This window comes from Chelonia mydas, chromosome 14 (genome assembly GCF_015237465.2).
Source record: "Chelonia mydas isolate rCheMyd1 chromosome 14, rCheMyd1.pri.v2, whole genome shotgun sequence".
Classification (NCBI taxonomy): Eukaryota; Metazoa; Chordata; order Testudines; family Cheloniidae; genus Chelonia; species Chelonia mydas.
Genome location: NC_051254.2, coordinates 193,764 through 209,982, shown reverse-complemented (window position 1 = coordinate 209,982; position 16,219 = coordinate 193,764). Strand labels below are relative to the sequence as shown.

Genomic DNA, 16,219 nt, shown 5'->3' with positions numbered 1-16,219 from the left:
AGGAAAATATAGTACATTCGTCCTAAGATCCTCAAAAGGAATGATTCCTTGTAAAATTTTTGGTGTGGCCCAGAGGTCAGGGGTACAAGCAGCAGAGCCCTCTATAATGGGAATCCGGGGGCAAAGCCCCCTAGTAGGAGAAAATACCTGCCATACCTCCATCATACCTGGTGCATGGGGTCGCAATGCCACTCAAGGATAGACAGTATACTTATAAAGTTTGCAGATGATACCACGCTGGGAGGGGTTGCAAGTGCTTTGGAGGATAGGATTAAAATTCAAAATAATCTGGACAAACTGGAGAAATGATCTGATATAAATAGGATGAAATTCAATAAGGACAAATGCAAAGTACTCCACCTAGAAAGGAACAATCAGTTGCACACATACAAAATGGGAAATGACTGGCTAGGAAGGAGTACTGTGGAAAGGGATCTGGGGGTCATAGTGGAGCACACTGTTGCAAAGAAAAGCAAACATTCTGCAGGAGTGTTGTACTCAAGACACAAGAAGTAATTCTTCCATTCTACTGCATGCTGATTAGGCCGCAACTGGAGTATTATGTCCAGTTCTGAGTGCTACCTATCATGAAAGGTCTGGACAAATTGGAGAAAGTCCAGAGGAGAGCAACAAAGATGATTAAATGTCTAGAAAACAGGACCTATGAGGAAATATTGAAAAAAATTGGTTTGTTTAGTCTGGAGAAGAGAAGATTGAGGGGGGACATGAAGTACATAAAAGGTTCTTAGAAGGAAGAGGGTGAAAAATTGTTCTCCTTAGCCTCTGAGGATAGGACAAGAAGCAATAGGCTTAAATTGCAGCAAGGGAGGTGTAGCTGGACATTAGGAATGGCTTCCTGTAAGGGTGGTTAAGTACAGGAACAAATTGCCTACGGAGGTTGTGGAATCTCCATCATTGGAGGTTTTTAAAAACAGGTTAGACAAACACCTGTCAGGAATGATCTAGTTATTACATAGTCCTGCCTTGAGTGCATGGGACTATGACCTTTTGAGGTCCCTTCCAGTCCAATACTTCTATGATTCAGGGAAAACTAAGCTGAGAATCATTCTTCCATGCATAGGCGCTGGGCTATATGGGCTCACGGGGGACCAGGACACACCAATATTCTGGAAAGCAGGCCCAGCCCTACCAATGTTTAAGCCATGTGTGCAACCAGAAAAGGGGATCCAGATTACTTACTGGGACACCCCAAATTTGAGTGGCATTGGGGGCATCTGGGCCAAATTTGAGTGGCACTGCAACCCCGTGCACCAAGTATGCTGGCAGGTATTTTTCTCCTCTTTGGGCGGCTTCACCCCCCAGACTCGGGATGGGATGATGACTATTGCCCTAAGTCCCATTGTGCTAAAGTACATTTGCAACTGAACCCTATGTTTGCAAATTGGACTTCCTGCTGAGACGATTTAGTAAAATGGCAGCTCTTAATGGAAGACAGTAATTTAGCCCTGGTCTACACTGGGGGGGAGGATCGATCTAAGTTACGCAACTTCAGCTACATGAATAACGTAGCTGAAGTCGACGTACTTAGATCAACTTACTATGGTGTCTCCACCGCGGTGAGTCGACTGCTGCCACTGCCCCGTCGACTCCACTTGCGCCTCTCATGGCGCTGGAGTACAAGAGTCGACGGGAGAGCGTGCAAGGATCAATTTATTGCATCTAGACTAGACACGATAAATCAATCCCTGCTGGATCGATCGCTGCCCGCCGATCCGGCGGATAGTGAAGACATACCCTGAGATATTAAAACAGCAGCAGGCATTCTAAAAAGATTTTGCAATTTCATATATTTTTAAAATATTCATTTAAGACTAAAATAAACTTAAAATCCGCACTGTGCCAACCCTGGAGCAGAACAGAGAATCACAATTCGTTCTCTGTTCCTCCTTTGCTCTGAGAAAGAAGAAAGTTACTTCGCCCCTTTTCTTGGGGTAGTTTACCTCCCCCGTACACCTGGCATAATACTTTGGCCAGTGAGTGGTTGGGGCAGTCAGGGCTCCTCCACATCCCTGTCCACTTGTTCAAAGTAGTGGAAGAGTAGCCTCTTCTGTCCTTCCTATGGCCAGAATCACAATCTGAGCAGGACCAAACAGGAGAGTAAGAGAGGGTCCATTCCATGACTGAATAAGGCCAATGATAATCTAGTCCTTAGTTACCTACGATGTTAGCATTAATCACTGCATTTTCCTTTAAAGGATAATATCCCAAATGGAATTTTTGGAGTCTGTAACAGTCCTTTCCAGTGCACACATTACATCTGTTAAATGGAATATCTTCGATGATATACATTGTTTTGACCATGGGTACACATATTTAACACATTTGTAAAGGCTAGTGTAGACACTCCCTATACATTTGTTCCAGGCTACAAATGTTTGTACCTCAAATTAACATGTAATCAATTAACTTGAGGTATAAAAATTTAGTGAAGACAAGCCCCACATAGCTGGTTGTATCAGAATGAATTCTACCCAAGACAAGGCAGTAAGTGTTGTCTAACCTGTTTCTCCCCTTCAGGCAATATACCATGTTTCTGAAGTGCCTGCACTGCTTGGTCTCTTTCAAAGGTCAAAGCAGACAGGACTGTTTCCATTTCACACAGCTTCTGTTCCTTCTCTTGTAGCTGAGCTATAACCTACAAAACACAAAATTACTGTGTCTTAAGTGCAGACAGTATAGAGCTATTAGAAGGGACAAACAATGGTCTTCTGGTTCAATCACATGATAGGAAATCAAGAAATGTGTGTTCTATTTCTGGGTCTACCACAGACCTCCTGTGTGACCCTGAAAAAGTCACTTAACTTCCCGGTGCCTCAACTTCCTAACCTGTGAAATAGTGACAATAATAATGATTTGCCTCACAGACATTCATTAATGTCTATAAAACACTTGGGATACAGAATGGTGTAATAAAACACCAGGATTACTGTTTACTTTTTAAAATAGTAAACAGATCATTTCATTATACCCATGTGGTTACTTGGCAACTGGCCATTGATAACCATCACCAGTACATTCTGTAAAATCTCTGAACAAGAAGGGTGTCTGCAATGTAGTCCACTCTACATGGGACTGCACTTTAAAACCATTCAGAGACTGAAGCTGGTGCAAAATCCAGTGGCTTGCTTTATGAGCAGGGCATATTGCTGGAAGAATATGACACCAGTGCTCTGAGATCTACACTGGCTCCCCATTGGTTTCCAGGCGGAGTTTATGTTCATGAGGAATCGCCTCTCTTTCCGTGCCATACTGACACAGCTGGGGTGTTGAGCCTGAACCCCTTTCATTAGAAAAGAGGAAAGGGTGGCTGGCAAAGTGTTCTCCATGAGGGCTCCGAGACCTAGCACTTGCTCCCCCCAACTGATCCAAAATATCCCGAATTTGGGTGACTTCCTGGAAACATTGCAAAATAAATCTGTTCGATAGGATCAGGGGAGAGTTCTGAAGGTAAGCTTCCCATAATGATGAAGGAGTAGAAAAGAGTATTTGTAGGTGTCTGGCTGTCTGAATTCCTGTTGAAATGATTACTTTAATGCTGCTGGGATTTTATTTATTGTTTTATTAATGATGTTAAGGTACCTACAGCCTTGGACAGGGTATCTTTTTTATTATTTTAAATCCAACTGAGTAGTCTGTAGAATCACAGAAATGTAAGGCTGGAAGGGACTTTGAGAGTCATCAAGTCCAGCCCCCTGTGCTGATGAAACCACTCAGTACAGACCAAAGTCAATTTGATCTAATAATGACCTGGTCCCTTGCTGTTGACAGGCTCTGTATTAGATCCTCTGATTTCTGATATTGATTTCTTTCAGCATTTTCACAGCGCCGCTGCCAGTCCAGTTCTGCTTGCACTTTAGCCCGTTCCAGAATCTGCTCTCGTTCTGCTGCCAGAGACAGTTGCTGCTTATACCTATGACACAGAGGACCAACGTGAATGTTTTTTTCCCATTCCCTGAATTTCTAGTTCGGTTACTAAGAGACCATCAAACTGGGGAAAAAACATAGTATGTCCTATGTCTCAGGCTCTGGTGCTGAAGGGAGATTTTAATTACTGAAACATACAATGGGTAATTAACTAACATTTTGAACTCTGTAGAGGGCAACTTCTTGTTTCAAAGAATGTGGAAGACAATCTGAGGAGAGGCAATTTTGGATTTTATATGGACTTGGAGGGGAGCTAATTAAGGTATTGATAGTAAAGGAGAACTCTTGGAGTAAATACCAATCAATTTGGTAAATTTACAAATCTGAGAAAGAAAATTACAAAGTAGTTAGTCAAAGTTATACCAATTCCATAAAGAACAACTGGAGAAATGAAGGGAACTATTGGAGGACCCATGAACAGAAGTATTAATGGGGAAAGAAGTAAATGAAGGATGGAAGATCCTAAAGGATATTGTATCACAAAGGAAGCACAGGGGAAAGGCTACTGTGTCATGAAGATAGTTAAAGAAGATAGTTATATATACAGCTGAAATGAATACTGGTATTATACAAGAAATGGAAAAAGGGACTGTAGATAACAAGGTAGGAGTATAGTGTTCATGAATAGTAAATCAACTTGTAGAAATGAATTAAAAATGGCAAAAATTTGTTAGCTGAATGGGTAAATAAAATGAGAAGAAATTACAACCATGGAAACAAACTAGGTTGTGGGAAACGGAATAGGACTCTGGTTAAACAAAGATGGAGAGAACAACATAGAGAAATTCCAGGATGATTGAAGTACTAATCAACCGTGATTTTTCCTCCATTTGTAATATAACAGAAAAGGAGAATGAGACACATTGAGAATGGAATATAATTGACGCTCGGGTGAATCAGGACACATGGTTGATAGGGGAAAGTAAAAGAATCAGATTTAAGGGTGGGATTTTCCAGAGCACTCAGCATTGACTAAATGCTGCTCCCACTGAAATCAATGCCAAAACTCCCATTGATTTAAATGGCACCAAGGGTAGGTCCAATCACTTGGGGTATGTCTACACTGCAAGTGGGAGCAAGCCTCCCAGTCCAGATAGACAGAACTGCACTAGTGGGGGCTTGAGCTAGCGTGCTAAAAATAGCAGTGTGGATGCTGCATCTTGGGCTGCAGCTCAGGGTCTCAAGCCCATCTGACCCCCTGGGTCTGAGCTGGGGTGGCCAGCTCATGTCTTTGCTGAAGCTACAGCATCCACAGTGCTATTTTTAGGGTGCTAGCTTGAGCTCCCCAGTGCAAGTCTGTCCACCTGGGCTGGAAGGCTCGCTCCCAGCTAAAGTGTAGACATATCCTGAGAGCTTTTAAAATACCCACTCTAAATATTTATCCCTACACAAATTCATTAAGGGGTCAAAGGTTTAGCAATCTCTTAGAATCCTTTACCTTTCTATATCCTGCTGGAATCTGGCCAATTCTGCCCTCAGCTTCACCTCCTCCTCATGCAATGACTGAATTTGAAGGTCTTTAGAAACAGTCTCTTTGGAGATCTGAGCTAGATGAGAATCCCAGCTTGTTTTCAGTGTTGTTAACTCTTCTTGAAGCCTATACAAAGTATATAAAAACATGTACTAGTTAAAAAGAAAAAATATATTTTGTTTGAAGACAGCAAGCAAGTCTTATTCAAAGCAACCAATTCTATTAAATACGTCAACTATTATCCTACTAAAAGTTACATTTTGCAAATATAGCATAGCAATATTAATAATAATGATGATTTCTCTAAAACCCACAGAAATTAATAGAAGACTTTCAGTGGACTGAGCACTGTTTTATGACAAATCTTTTTAAGTACCACAGAAGCTCCCACTTTTTTGAGTCAGAAATGTATGCTTGCAAATTGTGTACTATTAAATGTGCAGAAAATGGAGGCGCCCTAGACAAAAAGGCTCATGTTGTTCCAGCTGCAGTCTTCCAGGCCAGGGGAAGCCTTAAAAGAGGCTCCCTAGCCAAAGAGGTTCATTTCTACAGTAAGTTATTGTCTCCTGAATTATTCTCAGCTATTATTTTTCTCAATATCAGTTCCACACTCCCAATATACCCACAGCTCAGTGCCCATAGGAGGAGGTTGACAAGATGTTCAAAAAGTATAGCTCAGTGGTTTGAGCATTGGCCTGCTAAACCAGGGCTTGTGAGTTCAATTCCTTGAGGGAGGTCCATTTAGGGATTTGGGGCAAAAATTGGGGATTGGTCCTGCTTTGAGCAGCGGGTTGGACTATATAACCTCCTGAGGTCCCTTCCAACCCTGATATTATATGATTCTTACCGCCTTCCGCCCTATCCACAAGGCTTGTTACCCTGTCAAAGAAAACTATCAGGTTGGTTTGACACGATTTGTTCTTGACAAATCCCTGCTGACTGTTAACTTATCACTTTATTATCTTCTAGATGTTTGCAAATTGATTACTTAATTATTTGCTCCATTATCTTTTCGAGTACAGAAGTTAAGATGACTGGTCCTGTAATTCCCCGGGTTATCCTTATTTCCTTTTTAAGATTGGCACTATATTTGCCCTTTTCCAGTCTTCTAGGAATCTCTCCCGTCTTCCATGATTTTTCAAAGATAATCACTAATTGGCTCAGATATCTCCTCAGTCAGCACCTTGAGTATTCTAGGATGCATTTTATCAGGCCCTGGTGACTTGAAGACATCTAATTTGTCTAAGTAATTTTTAACTTGTTCTTTCCCTATTTTAGCCTCTGATCCTACCTCATTTTACACTGGTATTCACTATGTTAGACGTCCAATCACCACCAATCTTCTTTGTTGAAAACTGAAACAAAGAAATCATTAAGCACCTCTGCCATTTCCATATTTTCTGTTATTGTTTTTTCCTCTCCTCATTGAGTAATGGGCCTACCCTGTTCTTGAAGTGTTGTTCTAAATCAGCAATAAAAATGTTGGATACTGTGGGGTCATGTGGGTACCCATAGCAGTGCACTGACTGAAGGTACTAAGTTGTCCCCCAAATCTGAAATGGTTATGGGTGAGGACAAAGTCACAAAGTTCAGCCACCAGGTGTGCCATAGCCTCATCAGGGATACTGTTCCTGACAGTTTGTAGTCCATCCTCATGGGAATATTGGTTTGTAAAGAGTTTCTCCATCCATGGTGACCAGGATGGTGTTTTCAGGAAGATCACCAATGCATTGTAGTTTCCTCAGGAAGCGGTGGATCTCGAAGATAGCTAGGAGTGCTGGTAGCGTAGGGTCTGAGGAGAGAGTCCAAATAGCAAGATAATCCTACTGTAAGAGTATCAATGCTCTGAGATGATGGGGCATCAGGATTTCCAGGTTTAGGATCTTGGGTAGCAGATACAGTACCCCTGGTCGGGCTCTAGGGGTGTGTCTGGATAGATTTGTACTGTGCTATAGCAGGGAGTTTCTGAACAGCTGGTGTGATTTTCTTTTTGGTACTCCTCAGTGGGATCGAAGGATAGTGGTCTGTGGAATGTGGTGTTGGAGAGTTGCCTGGCAGCCCTCCTATTTCTTAATCTGACCTGTTCATGATGACTTCAGCACCCTCCTTTGTCAATCCCTTGATTATAAGTCATAGTGGTTTCTGAGGCTATGTGGATGGCATTGCGTTTCTGCTACGGCTGATGTTATGGGGCAAGTGAGCTGTTTGTTCACAATTTCAGCCTATGCATGTCTGCAGAAGCACTCTATGTAGAAGTCCAGTCTGTTATTTTGACTGTAAGGAGGAAGTCCATGCAGAATTCTGATGAGGCCACGGCACACCTGGTGGCTGAGCTTTGTGACTTTGTCCCTCCCCCACAATCATTTTAGATTTTTGGGGACAACTTATACCTTCAAGTCAGCAACAACTGTTATGGGTAGCCACATGGCCCCACAGTATGCCAACATTTTCTATGGCGACTTTGGAAATAACGCTTTCCTCAGCTCTCGTCCCTAGCACCCCTCCTCTACTTGCACTACATTGATGACATCTTCATCATATGAACCCAAGGGAAGGAGGCCCTTGAAGAATTCCACCTGGATTTCAACAGTTTCCACCCCACCATCAACCTCAGCCTGGACCAGTCCACACAAGAGATCCACTTCCTGGACACTACAGTGCAAATAAGTGATGGTCCCATAAACATCACCCTATACTGAAAACCTACTGACCCGCTATACTTACTACATGCCTCCAGCTTCCATCCAGGACACATCACATGATCCAATTGTCTACAAGCCAGGCCCTAAGATACAATTGCATTTGCTCCAATCCCTCAGACAGAGACAAACACCTACAAGATCTTTATCAAGCATTCTTAAAACTACAATACCCACCTGGGAAAGTGAGAAAACAGATTGACAGAGCAAGATGGGTACCCAGAAGTCATCTACTACAGGACAGGCCCAACAAGGAAAATAACAGAACACCACTGACCATCACATACAGCCCCCAGCTAAAACCTCTCCAGCACGTAATCAACGATCTACAACCTATCCTGGAAAACGATCCCTCACTCTCACAGACCTTGGGAGCCAGGCCAGTCCTCACTTACAGACAGCCCCCGTTATAAAAATAAAGAGAAGGGTAACCACCTGTCTGTACACAGTACTATAAAATCCCTCCTGGCCAGAGGCAAAAAACCTCTTACCTGTAAAGGGTTAAGAAGCTCAAGTAACCTGGCTGGCACCTGACCAAAAGGACCAATAAAGGGACAAGATACTTTCAAATCTGGCTGGGGGGGCTTTTGTCTGTTCCTGTGTGGCTTTTGCCGGAGACAGAACAAGAAAGCAAGCACTCTAACTCCTTAGTCAAGTATTTAGCAAGGAAATGCGTTAGATTATATTTTGTTTTGGCTTGTGATTTTCTCTGTGCTGAGAGGAAGGTGTATTCCTGGTTTTTTCTTTTTTGTAACTTAAGGTTTTTGCCTAGAGGGAAATTCTCTGTGTTTTAAATCTAATTGCCCTGTGCGATTATCTCACATTCTAATTTCACAGAGGTGCTTCTTTTACCTTTTTTCTTTCTAATAAAGTTTCTGTTTTTTTTTAAGAATCTGATTTTTTTTAGTGTCCTAAAAAAACCAAGGCTGGTCTCTGCTCATCTTGTTTATTCTCAAGCCTCCCCAGGAAAGGGGGGTGTGGGGCTTGGGGGGATATTTGGGGTGAATAGGTCTCCAAGTGGTCCTTTCCCTGATTCTTTGTTAAATCACTTAGTGGTGGCAGCATTTACCTAATCCAAGGTACAAGGGAGAATTTGTGCCTTGGGGAAGTTTTAACCTAAGCTGGTAGAAATAAGCTTAGGGGGTCTTTCATGCAGGTCCCCACATCTGTACCCTAAAGTTCAGAGTGGGAAGGGAACCCTGACACCCCGCAACCCGAATCAAATACTCACCAGCAACTACACACGACAGAAACACTAACCCAGGAACCAATCACTGTAACAAACCCCATTGTCTACCCAGTCCCCATATCTACTCTAGCGACACCATCAGAGGACCCAACCACATCAGCCACACCATCAGGGGCTCATTCACCTGCACATCTACTAATGTGATATATGTCATCATGTGCCAGCAATGCCCCTCTGCCATGTACACTAGCCAAACTGAACAGCCTCTACGTAAAAGAATAAATGGACACAAATCAGACACCAGGAACGGTAACATACAAAAGCCATTAGGAGAACACTTCAATCTCCCTGGACATTCAATAACAGGTTTAAAAGTATCCATCCCTCAACAAAAAAACTTCAAAAACAGACTTCAAAGAGAAACTGCAGAGCTACAATTCATTTGCAAACTTAACACCATTAATTTGGGCTTGAATAGGGACTGGGAGTGGCTGGCTCACTACAAAAGCAATTTTCCCTCTTTTGGTATTGACACCTCATCAATTATTGGGAGTGGACCACATGCACCCTGACTGAATTGGCCTTGTCAGCATTGGTTCTCCACTTGTAAGGTATCTCCCTTCTCTTCATGTGCCAGTATATTTATGCCTGTATCTGTAATTTTCACTCCATGCATCTGAAAAAGTGGGTTTTTTTTACTGACGACAGCTTGTGCCCAAATAAATCTGTTAGTCTTTAAGTGCCACCGGACTCCTCATTGTTTTTCTAATCAGTTTGATCTCGCTTTGTGCCTTGGCCTTTCTAATTTTGTCCCTACTTACTTGTGTTGTTTATAGTCATCCTTTGTAATTTGACCTAGTTTCCACTTTTTGTAGGATTCTTTTTTGATCATTGAAGATCTCCTGGTTAAGCCAGCATGGTCTCTTGACATACTTCCTATCTTTCCTACACAGTGAGATAGCTTGCTCTTGTGTCCTTAACAATGACTCTTTGAAAAACTGCCAACTGTCTTCAACTGTTTTTCTGCTTAGACTGGCTTCCCATGGGATCTTACCTACAAACTCCCTGAGTTTGCTAAAGTCTGCCTTCTTGAAATCCATTGTCTTTATTTTGCTGTTCTCCCTCCTACCGTTCCTTAGAATCATTAACTCTACCATTTCATGATCACTTTCGCCCAAGCTGCCTTCCACTTTCAGATTCTCAACCAGTTCCTCCCTATTTGTCAAAATCAAATCTAGAACAGCCTCTCCCCCAGTAGCTTTCTCCACCTTCTGAAATAAAAAATTGTCTCCAATGCATTCCAAGAACTTGTTGGATAATCTGTGTCCTGCTGTGTTATTTTTCCAACAGATGTTTGGGTAGCTGAAGTGCCCCATCACCACCAAGTCCTGTGCTTTGGATGATTTTGTTAGTTGCTTAAAAAAAGCCTCACCCACCTCTTCTTCCTGGTTAGGTGGTCCATAGTAGACCCTACCATAACATCATCCTTGTTTTTTACCCTTTTATCCTTATCCAAATACTTTCAACAAGTCTGTCTCCGATTTCCATCTTAACCACAGTCCATTTTTAATAAATAAGGCAACACCTCCTCCCTTTTTTCCCCTCCCTGTCCTTCCTGAGCAAGCTGTACCCTTCTATGCCAATATTCCAGTCATGCATATTATCCCACCAAGTCTCTGTAATGCCAACTATGTCATAGTTGTGTTTATTTACTAGCATTTCAAGTTCTTCCTGCTTATGCACCATACTTCTCACATTAGTATCCAGACATCTAAGATACTGATTTAATTTCTGAACTCCCACCCCAGTTCTGTCCTATCTCTCCCTTGTCTCTGCTATAACAGCGCATGCTCCCCCCAAATTCTGACCCTTCACTCAGGTCTCCATGTTTTTGACTTACCTGTCGGCTTTGGTCACCTGCCACCTTTGAACCTAGTTTAAAGCCCTCCTCATGAGGTTAGCCAGTCTGTATCCAAATATGCTCTTCCCCTTCCTCAATACGTGGACCCCATCTCTGCTTAGTAGTCCTTCTTCCCAGAACAGTATTCTGTGGTCAAGGAAGCCAAAGCCCTCCTGGTGACACCATCCTCACAGCCAGGCATTCACCTCCAGGATGCATCTGTCTCTGCCTGGGCCCCTAGCCTTTACCGGAAGGATCAAAGAGAACACCACCTGTGCTCCCAACTCCTTCACCCTTACTCCCAGAGTCACTGCTGATCTGCTGAGAGTCATACCTCACAGTATCATTAGTGCCCACATGGATGAGTAGCATGGCTTAGTAGTCAGAGGGCCACATGATCCTAAACAATCACTCCGTAATGTCGCGGATACAGGGCCCTGGCAGGCAGCATACCTCCCGGGATGCCATGTCAGGACGACAGATGGGTGCCTCCATCTCCCTCAGAAGAGAGTCACATTAATTGCATCTAACCTCAGGTGTAAGAGAAGACCCACCCTGAAGATTAAGGGCCAGTCTGCAATGAAAGCATACACCGGCATAGCTAAGTCTCTTGGGGTGTGAAAAATCCACACCCTGGAGAGACATAGCTATGCCAACCTATGCCCATGAAGAATCCTTCTGCCAACCTAGCTTCCATGAAACCCCTCCTATTGCTGTAGTGAGTGTCCACATTGAAATGCTACAACAGCACAGCTGCAGCTGTAGCGTTTTAAGTGTAAACCTAAATTCCCTTTCAGCTGCGTGGCTGCCCAGCAGTCTATCAAGCACCTGCTCTTCAGGTGCCCCTCCCTCCACTGCCGCACTGCTCCTGCCCTCTGCCTTGGAGCCCCTAGCAAACTTGCTGTGCAGAGTGTGGGAAGGGAGGGGGGGAGCTAATGTCAGGGTGTCTGATAAATGAAGGGGAGGGGATAGTTCCCTCTTCTGGACACCAAGCCAGCCAGTTAGCAATAAAATCCCTGTTAATAGCTGTTCTCTACTTGCTTTAAGTGTAAAGGGTTAAAAAATCAATAGGTAAAAGGAAGGGAGGGGCACCTGACCAAAAGAGCCAATGGGAAGGCTAGAACTTTTTAAAATTGGGAAAAAACTTCCCCCTTTGTCTGTCTGAGTTGTTCTCCTGGAGAGTAGAGACAGGGCTGGAACTATGCTATAAAAAGCGTAGTGCCATGTAAGAAAATTATCAGATCATATCTAGAAACTACTCATTTGAAACCCCAGATATGTAAGTAAATCAGGAAATGTGTAGGAAGACACGATTAGGTTTATCTCTTTTATTTCTTTATGGCTTGTGGACTCCTCTGTGCTAACCCCCGGTGCTTTCATTTTGCTTGTAACCTTTAAGCTGGACTTCAAGAAGCTATCTTGATGCTTAATCCTTATAACTGTTTTTTTTTAAAACCTAGCAAAAAGCCTAAGTTCCAGATATATTTTCTTTCTTTTTGTTTTTAATAAAATTTACCTTTTTTAAGAACAGTATTGGATTTTTGTGTCCCTAAGAGGTTTGTGCATATGTTGTTTAATTAGCTGGCGGCAACAGCTGATTTCCTTTGTTTTCTTTCTCAGCTCTTCCCCAGAAGGGGTGTGAAAGGGCTTGAAGGTACCCCATAGGAAGGAATTCCCAAGTGCGCCTTCCTAGGTTCTCAAAGGGGTTTTTGCAGCACCTACCCTCCAAGGTCAGAGAAAAGCTGTAACCTTGGGAGTTTAATACAAGCCTGGAGTGGCTGGTATTAATTTTTAGAATCCTTGCCGGCCCACACCTTCTGCAGTCGAAGTGCCAGAATGGGGAATCAGCCTTTACAGTGTCCCCCTCCCTCCACCCGACCCTGCCGATGTACTCCATCTCCACACAGTAGGGTGGGAGGGAACACGACAGGCTCAGAAGTGGGATGGAGCTTGCTGGTGGCTGCTGTGTCTGAACAAGCAAGCTTCAGATTGGTGAGTGCCGACCTAATTAAAAGGGCAGCGTATGTCTCTGTATGTGTCTCACACACTCACTCATCTTCCAACACATACTTATATTATTGTTGTTGTTGTTACTTCTTGATATTTCCTGCAATGCACATATGTTGTCTGTAATTTTATTCTTTCAAAGTGCTGTTACTTGAGTTTTTTTGACTGATCGATGCATTTCATAATTTTTATTTCTCTTCTACGCTTAAATTTTATTCCTTGAGTAGCGAGTTCTAAAATGCCTAACCTTTCCTGGCTGGAGAAATTATCTCTATGGCAACTTTAAAAAAAAATTATATCTAGGTTTTTTGTTTTTACTGTGATGCACATCCGCACATTATCTCGATAATTTGGTGCACATAACAAAATTCATTCTGCACATGGATGGAAAAAAATAGACGGAACATTGGTGTAGACATAGCCTAATTAATTTAAATATATCGTATTTAAATTAAATACTGGTCTATAGTACAAACTTATGTCGACGGAAGCCATCTTATGTCCACCTAATAACGTACGCGCCTACTCTACCAGGTCCCTTCCACTGACCTAACTCACCTGTAACATCGACTTAATTACTCCAGCTCTGCAAGAGGTGCAGCACTTAATTCAGTGTTGATGGGTTGACAGAGAGGCCATGTAGATGCAGCATTGTGTAAGTCAACTAAATTGGCCTCCAGGAGGTGTCCAGTCTTCCAACCTTGGCCACTGCCAGGTGCCCCAGAGGAAATTAACAGAACAGGTAATCATCAAGTGATCCATTCCCTGTCGCTCATTCCCAGCTTCTGGCAACCGGAGGCTAGGGACCCCATCCTGGCTAATAGCCATTGATGGACCTATCCTCCATGAATTTATCTAGTTCTTTTTTTGAACCCTGTTACAGACTTGGCCTTCACAACATCCTCTGGCAAAGAGTTCCACAGGTTGACTGTATGTTGTTTGAAGAAATACTTCCTTTTGTTTATTTTAAGCCTGCTGCCTATTAATTTCATTTGGTGACCCTTAGTTCATGTGTTATGAAAAGGAGTAAACACTTCCTTATTTACTTTCTCCGCACCAGTCATGATTTTATAGACCTCTATCATATCCCCCCTTAGTCATCTCTTTTCCAAGATGAAAAGTCCCCGTCTTATTAATTTCTCCTCGTACGGAAGCAGTTCCATACCCCTAATAATTTTTGTTGCCCTTTTCTGAACCTTTTCCAATTTCAATATATATTTTTTGAAATGGGGCGACCACATCTTCATGCAGTATTCAAGATGTGGGCGTACCATGAAATGGAGGCAATATGATGTTTTCTATCTTATCTATCCCTTTCTTAATGATTCCCAATATTCTGCTTGCTTTTTTGACTGCCGCTGGGCATTGAGTAGATGTTTTCAGAAAACTATCCACAGTGACTCCAAGATCTTTCTTGAGTGGTAACAGCTAATTTAGACCCCCTCGTTTTATATGTATAGTTGGGATTATATTTTCCAATGTGCATTACTTTGCATTTATCAACATTAAATTTCATCTGCCATTTTGTTGCCCAGTCACCCAGTTCTGAGAGATCCTTTTGTAGTTCTTCGCAGACTGCCTGGGATTTAACTATTTTGAGTAGTTTTGTATCATCTGCAAATTTTTCCACCTCACTGTTTACCCCTTTTTCCAGGTCATTTATAAATATATTGAATAGGACTTGTCCCAGTACAGACCCCTGGGGAACACCACTATTTACTTCTCTCTATTCTGAAAACTAACCATTGTTTCCTATCTTTTAACCAGTTACCAATCCATGAGGACCTTCCCTGTTATCCCATGACCGCTTACTTTGCTTAAGAGCCTTTGGTGAGGGACCTTGTCAAAGGCTTTCTGAACATTTAAGTACACTATATCCACTGGATCCCCCTTGTTCACATGCTTGTTGACCCCCTCAGAGAATTCTAGTAGATTGGTGAGTCACAATTTCCCTTTACAAAAACCATGTTGACTCTTTCCCAGAAAGTTACGTTCATCTATGTGTCTGACAATTTTGTTCTTTACTATAGTTTCGACCAGTTTTCCCGGTACTGAAGTCAAGCTTACCTGCCTGTAATTGCTGGGATTACTCTGGAGCCCTTTTTAAAAATTGGCGTCACATTAGCTATTCTCCAGCCATTTGGAACAGAAGCTGATTTAAATGATAGGTTACAGACTACAGTTAGTAGTTCTGCAATTTCACATTTGAGTTCCTTCAGAACTCTTGAGTGAATACCATCTGGTTCTGGTGACTTATTGCTGTTTAGTTTATCAATTTGTTCCAAAACCTCCTCCAATGACACCTCAATCTGGGACACTTCCTCAGATTTGTCACCTAAAAAGAATGGCTCAGGTTTGGGAATCTCCCTCACATCTTCAACTGTGAAGACCCAATGCAAAGAATTCATTTAATTTCTCCACAATGGCCTTATTGTCCTTGAGTGCTCCTTTAGCATCTCAATTGTCCAGTGGCCCCAATGGTTGTTTAGCAGGCTTTCTGCTTCTAATATACTTTAAAAATGTTTGCTATTACTTTCTGAGTCTTTGTTAGCTGTTCTTCAAATTCTATTTTGGCCTTCCTAATTATATTTTTATACTTCATTTGCCAGAGTTTATGCTCCTTTCTATTTCCCTCACTAGGATTTAACTTCCACTTTTTAAAGGATGCCTTTTTGCCTCTCACTGCTTCTTTTACTTTGTTGTTTAGCCTTGGTACCTTTTTTTTGGTTCTCTTACTATGCTTTTTAATTTGGAGTATACATTTAAACTGAGCCTCTATTATGGTGTCTTTAAAAAGTTTCCATGCAACTTGCAGGGATTTTATTTTTGGTGCTGTACCTTTTAATTTCTGTTTAACTAACCTCCTCATTTTTGTGTAGTTCCCCTTTCTGAAATTAAATGCTACAGTGTTGGGACATTGTGGTGTTTTCCCCGCCAAAGGGATGTTAAATTTAATTATATTATGGTCACTATAATCAAGCGGTCCAGCTATATTCACCTCTTGGACT

The 16,219-nt window shown here is 42.3% G+C and overlaps 1 protein-coding gene across 4 annotated transcripts in view; it reads right to left on the bottom strand.

The window, feature by feature from the left end:
- Positions 1–16,219, bottom strand: part of CCDC57 (coiled-coil domain containing 57) — a 130,267-nt gene that overhangs the window by 69,955 nt on the left and 44,093 nt on the right. For all 4 annotated transcript variants that reach the window (XM_043528986.1, XM_037914593.2, XM_043528985.1 and 1 more), the window contains exons 8-10: positions 5,384–5,542; positions 3,769–3,931; positions 2,522–2,656 (exon numbers count right to left, since the gene is read on the bottom strand). In XM_043528986.1, the coding sequence (XP_043384921.1) occupies positions 2,522–2,656; positions 3,769–3,931; positions 5,384–5,542 (457 nt within the window). The remainder of the gene's footprint in view (positions 1–2,521; positions 2,657–3,768; positions 3,932–5,383; positions 5,543–16,219) is intronic.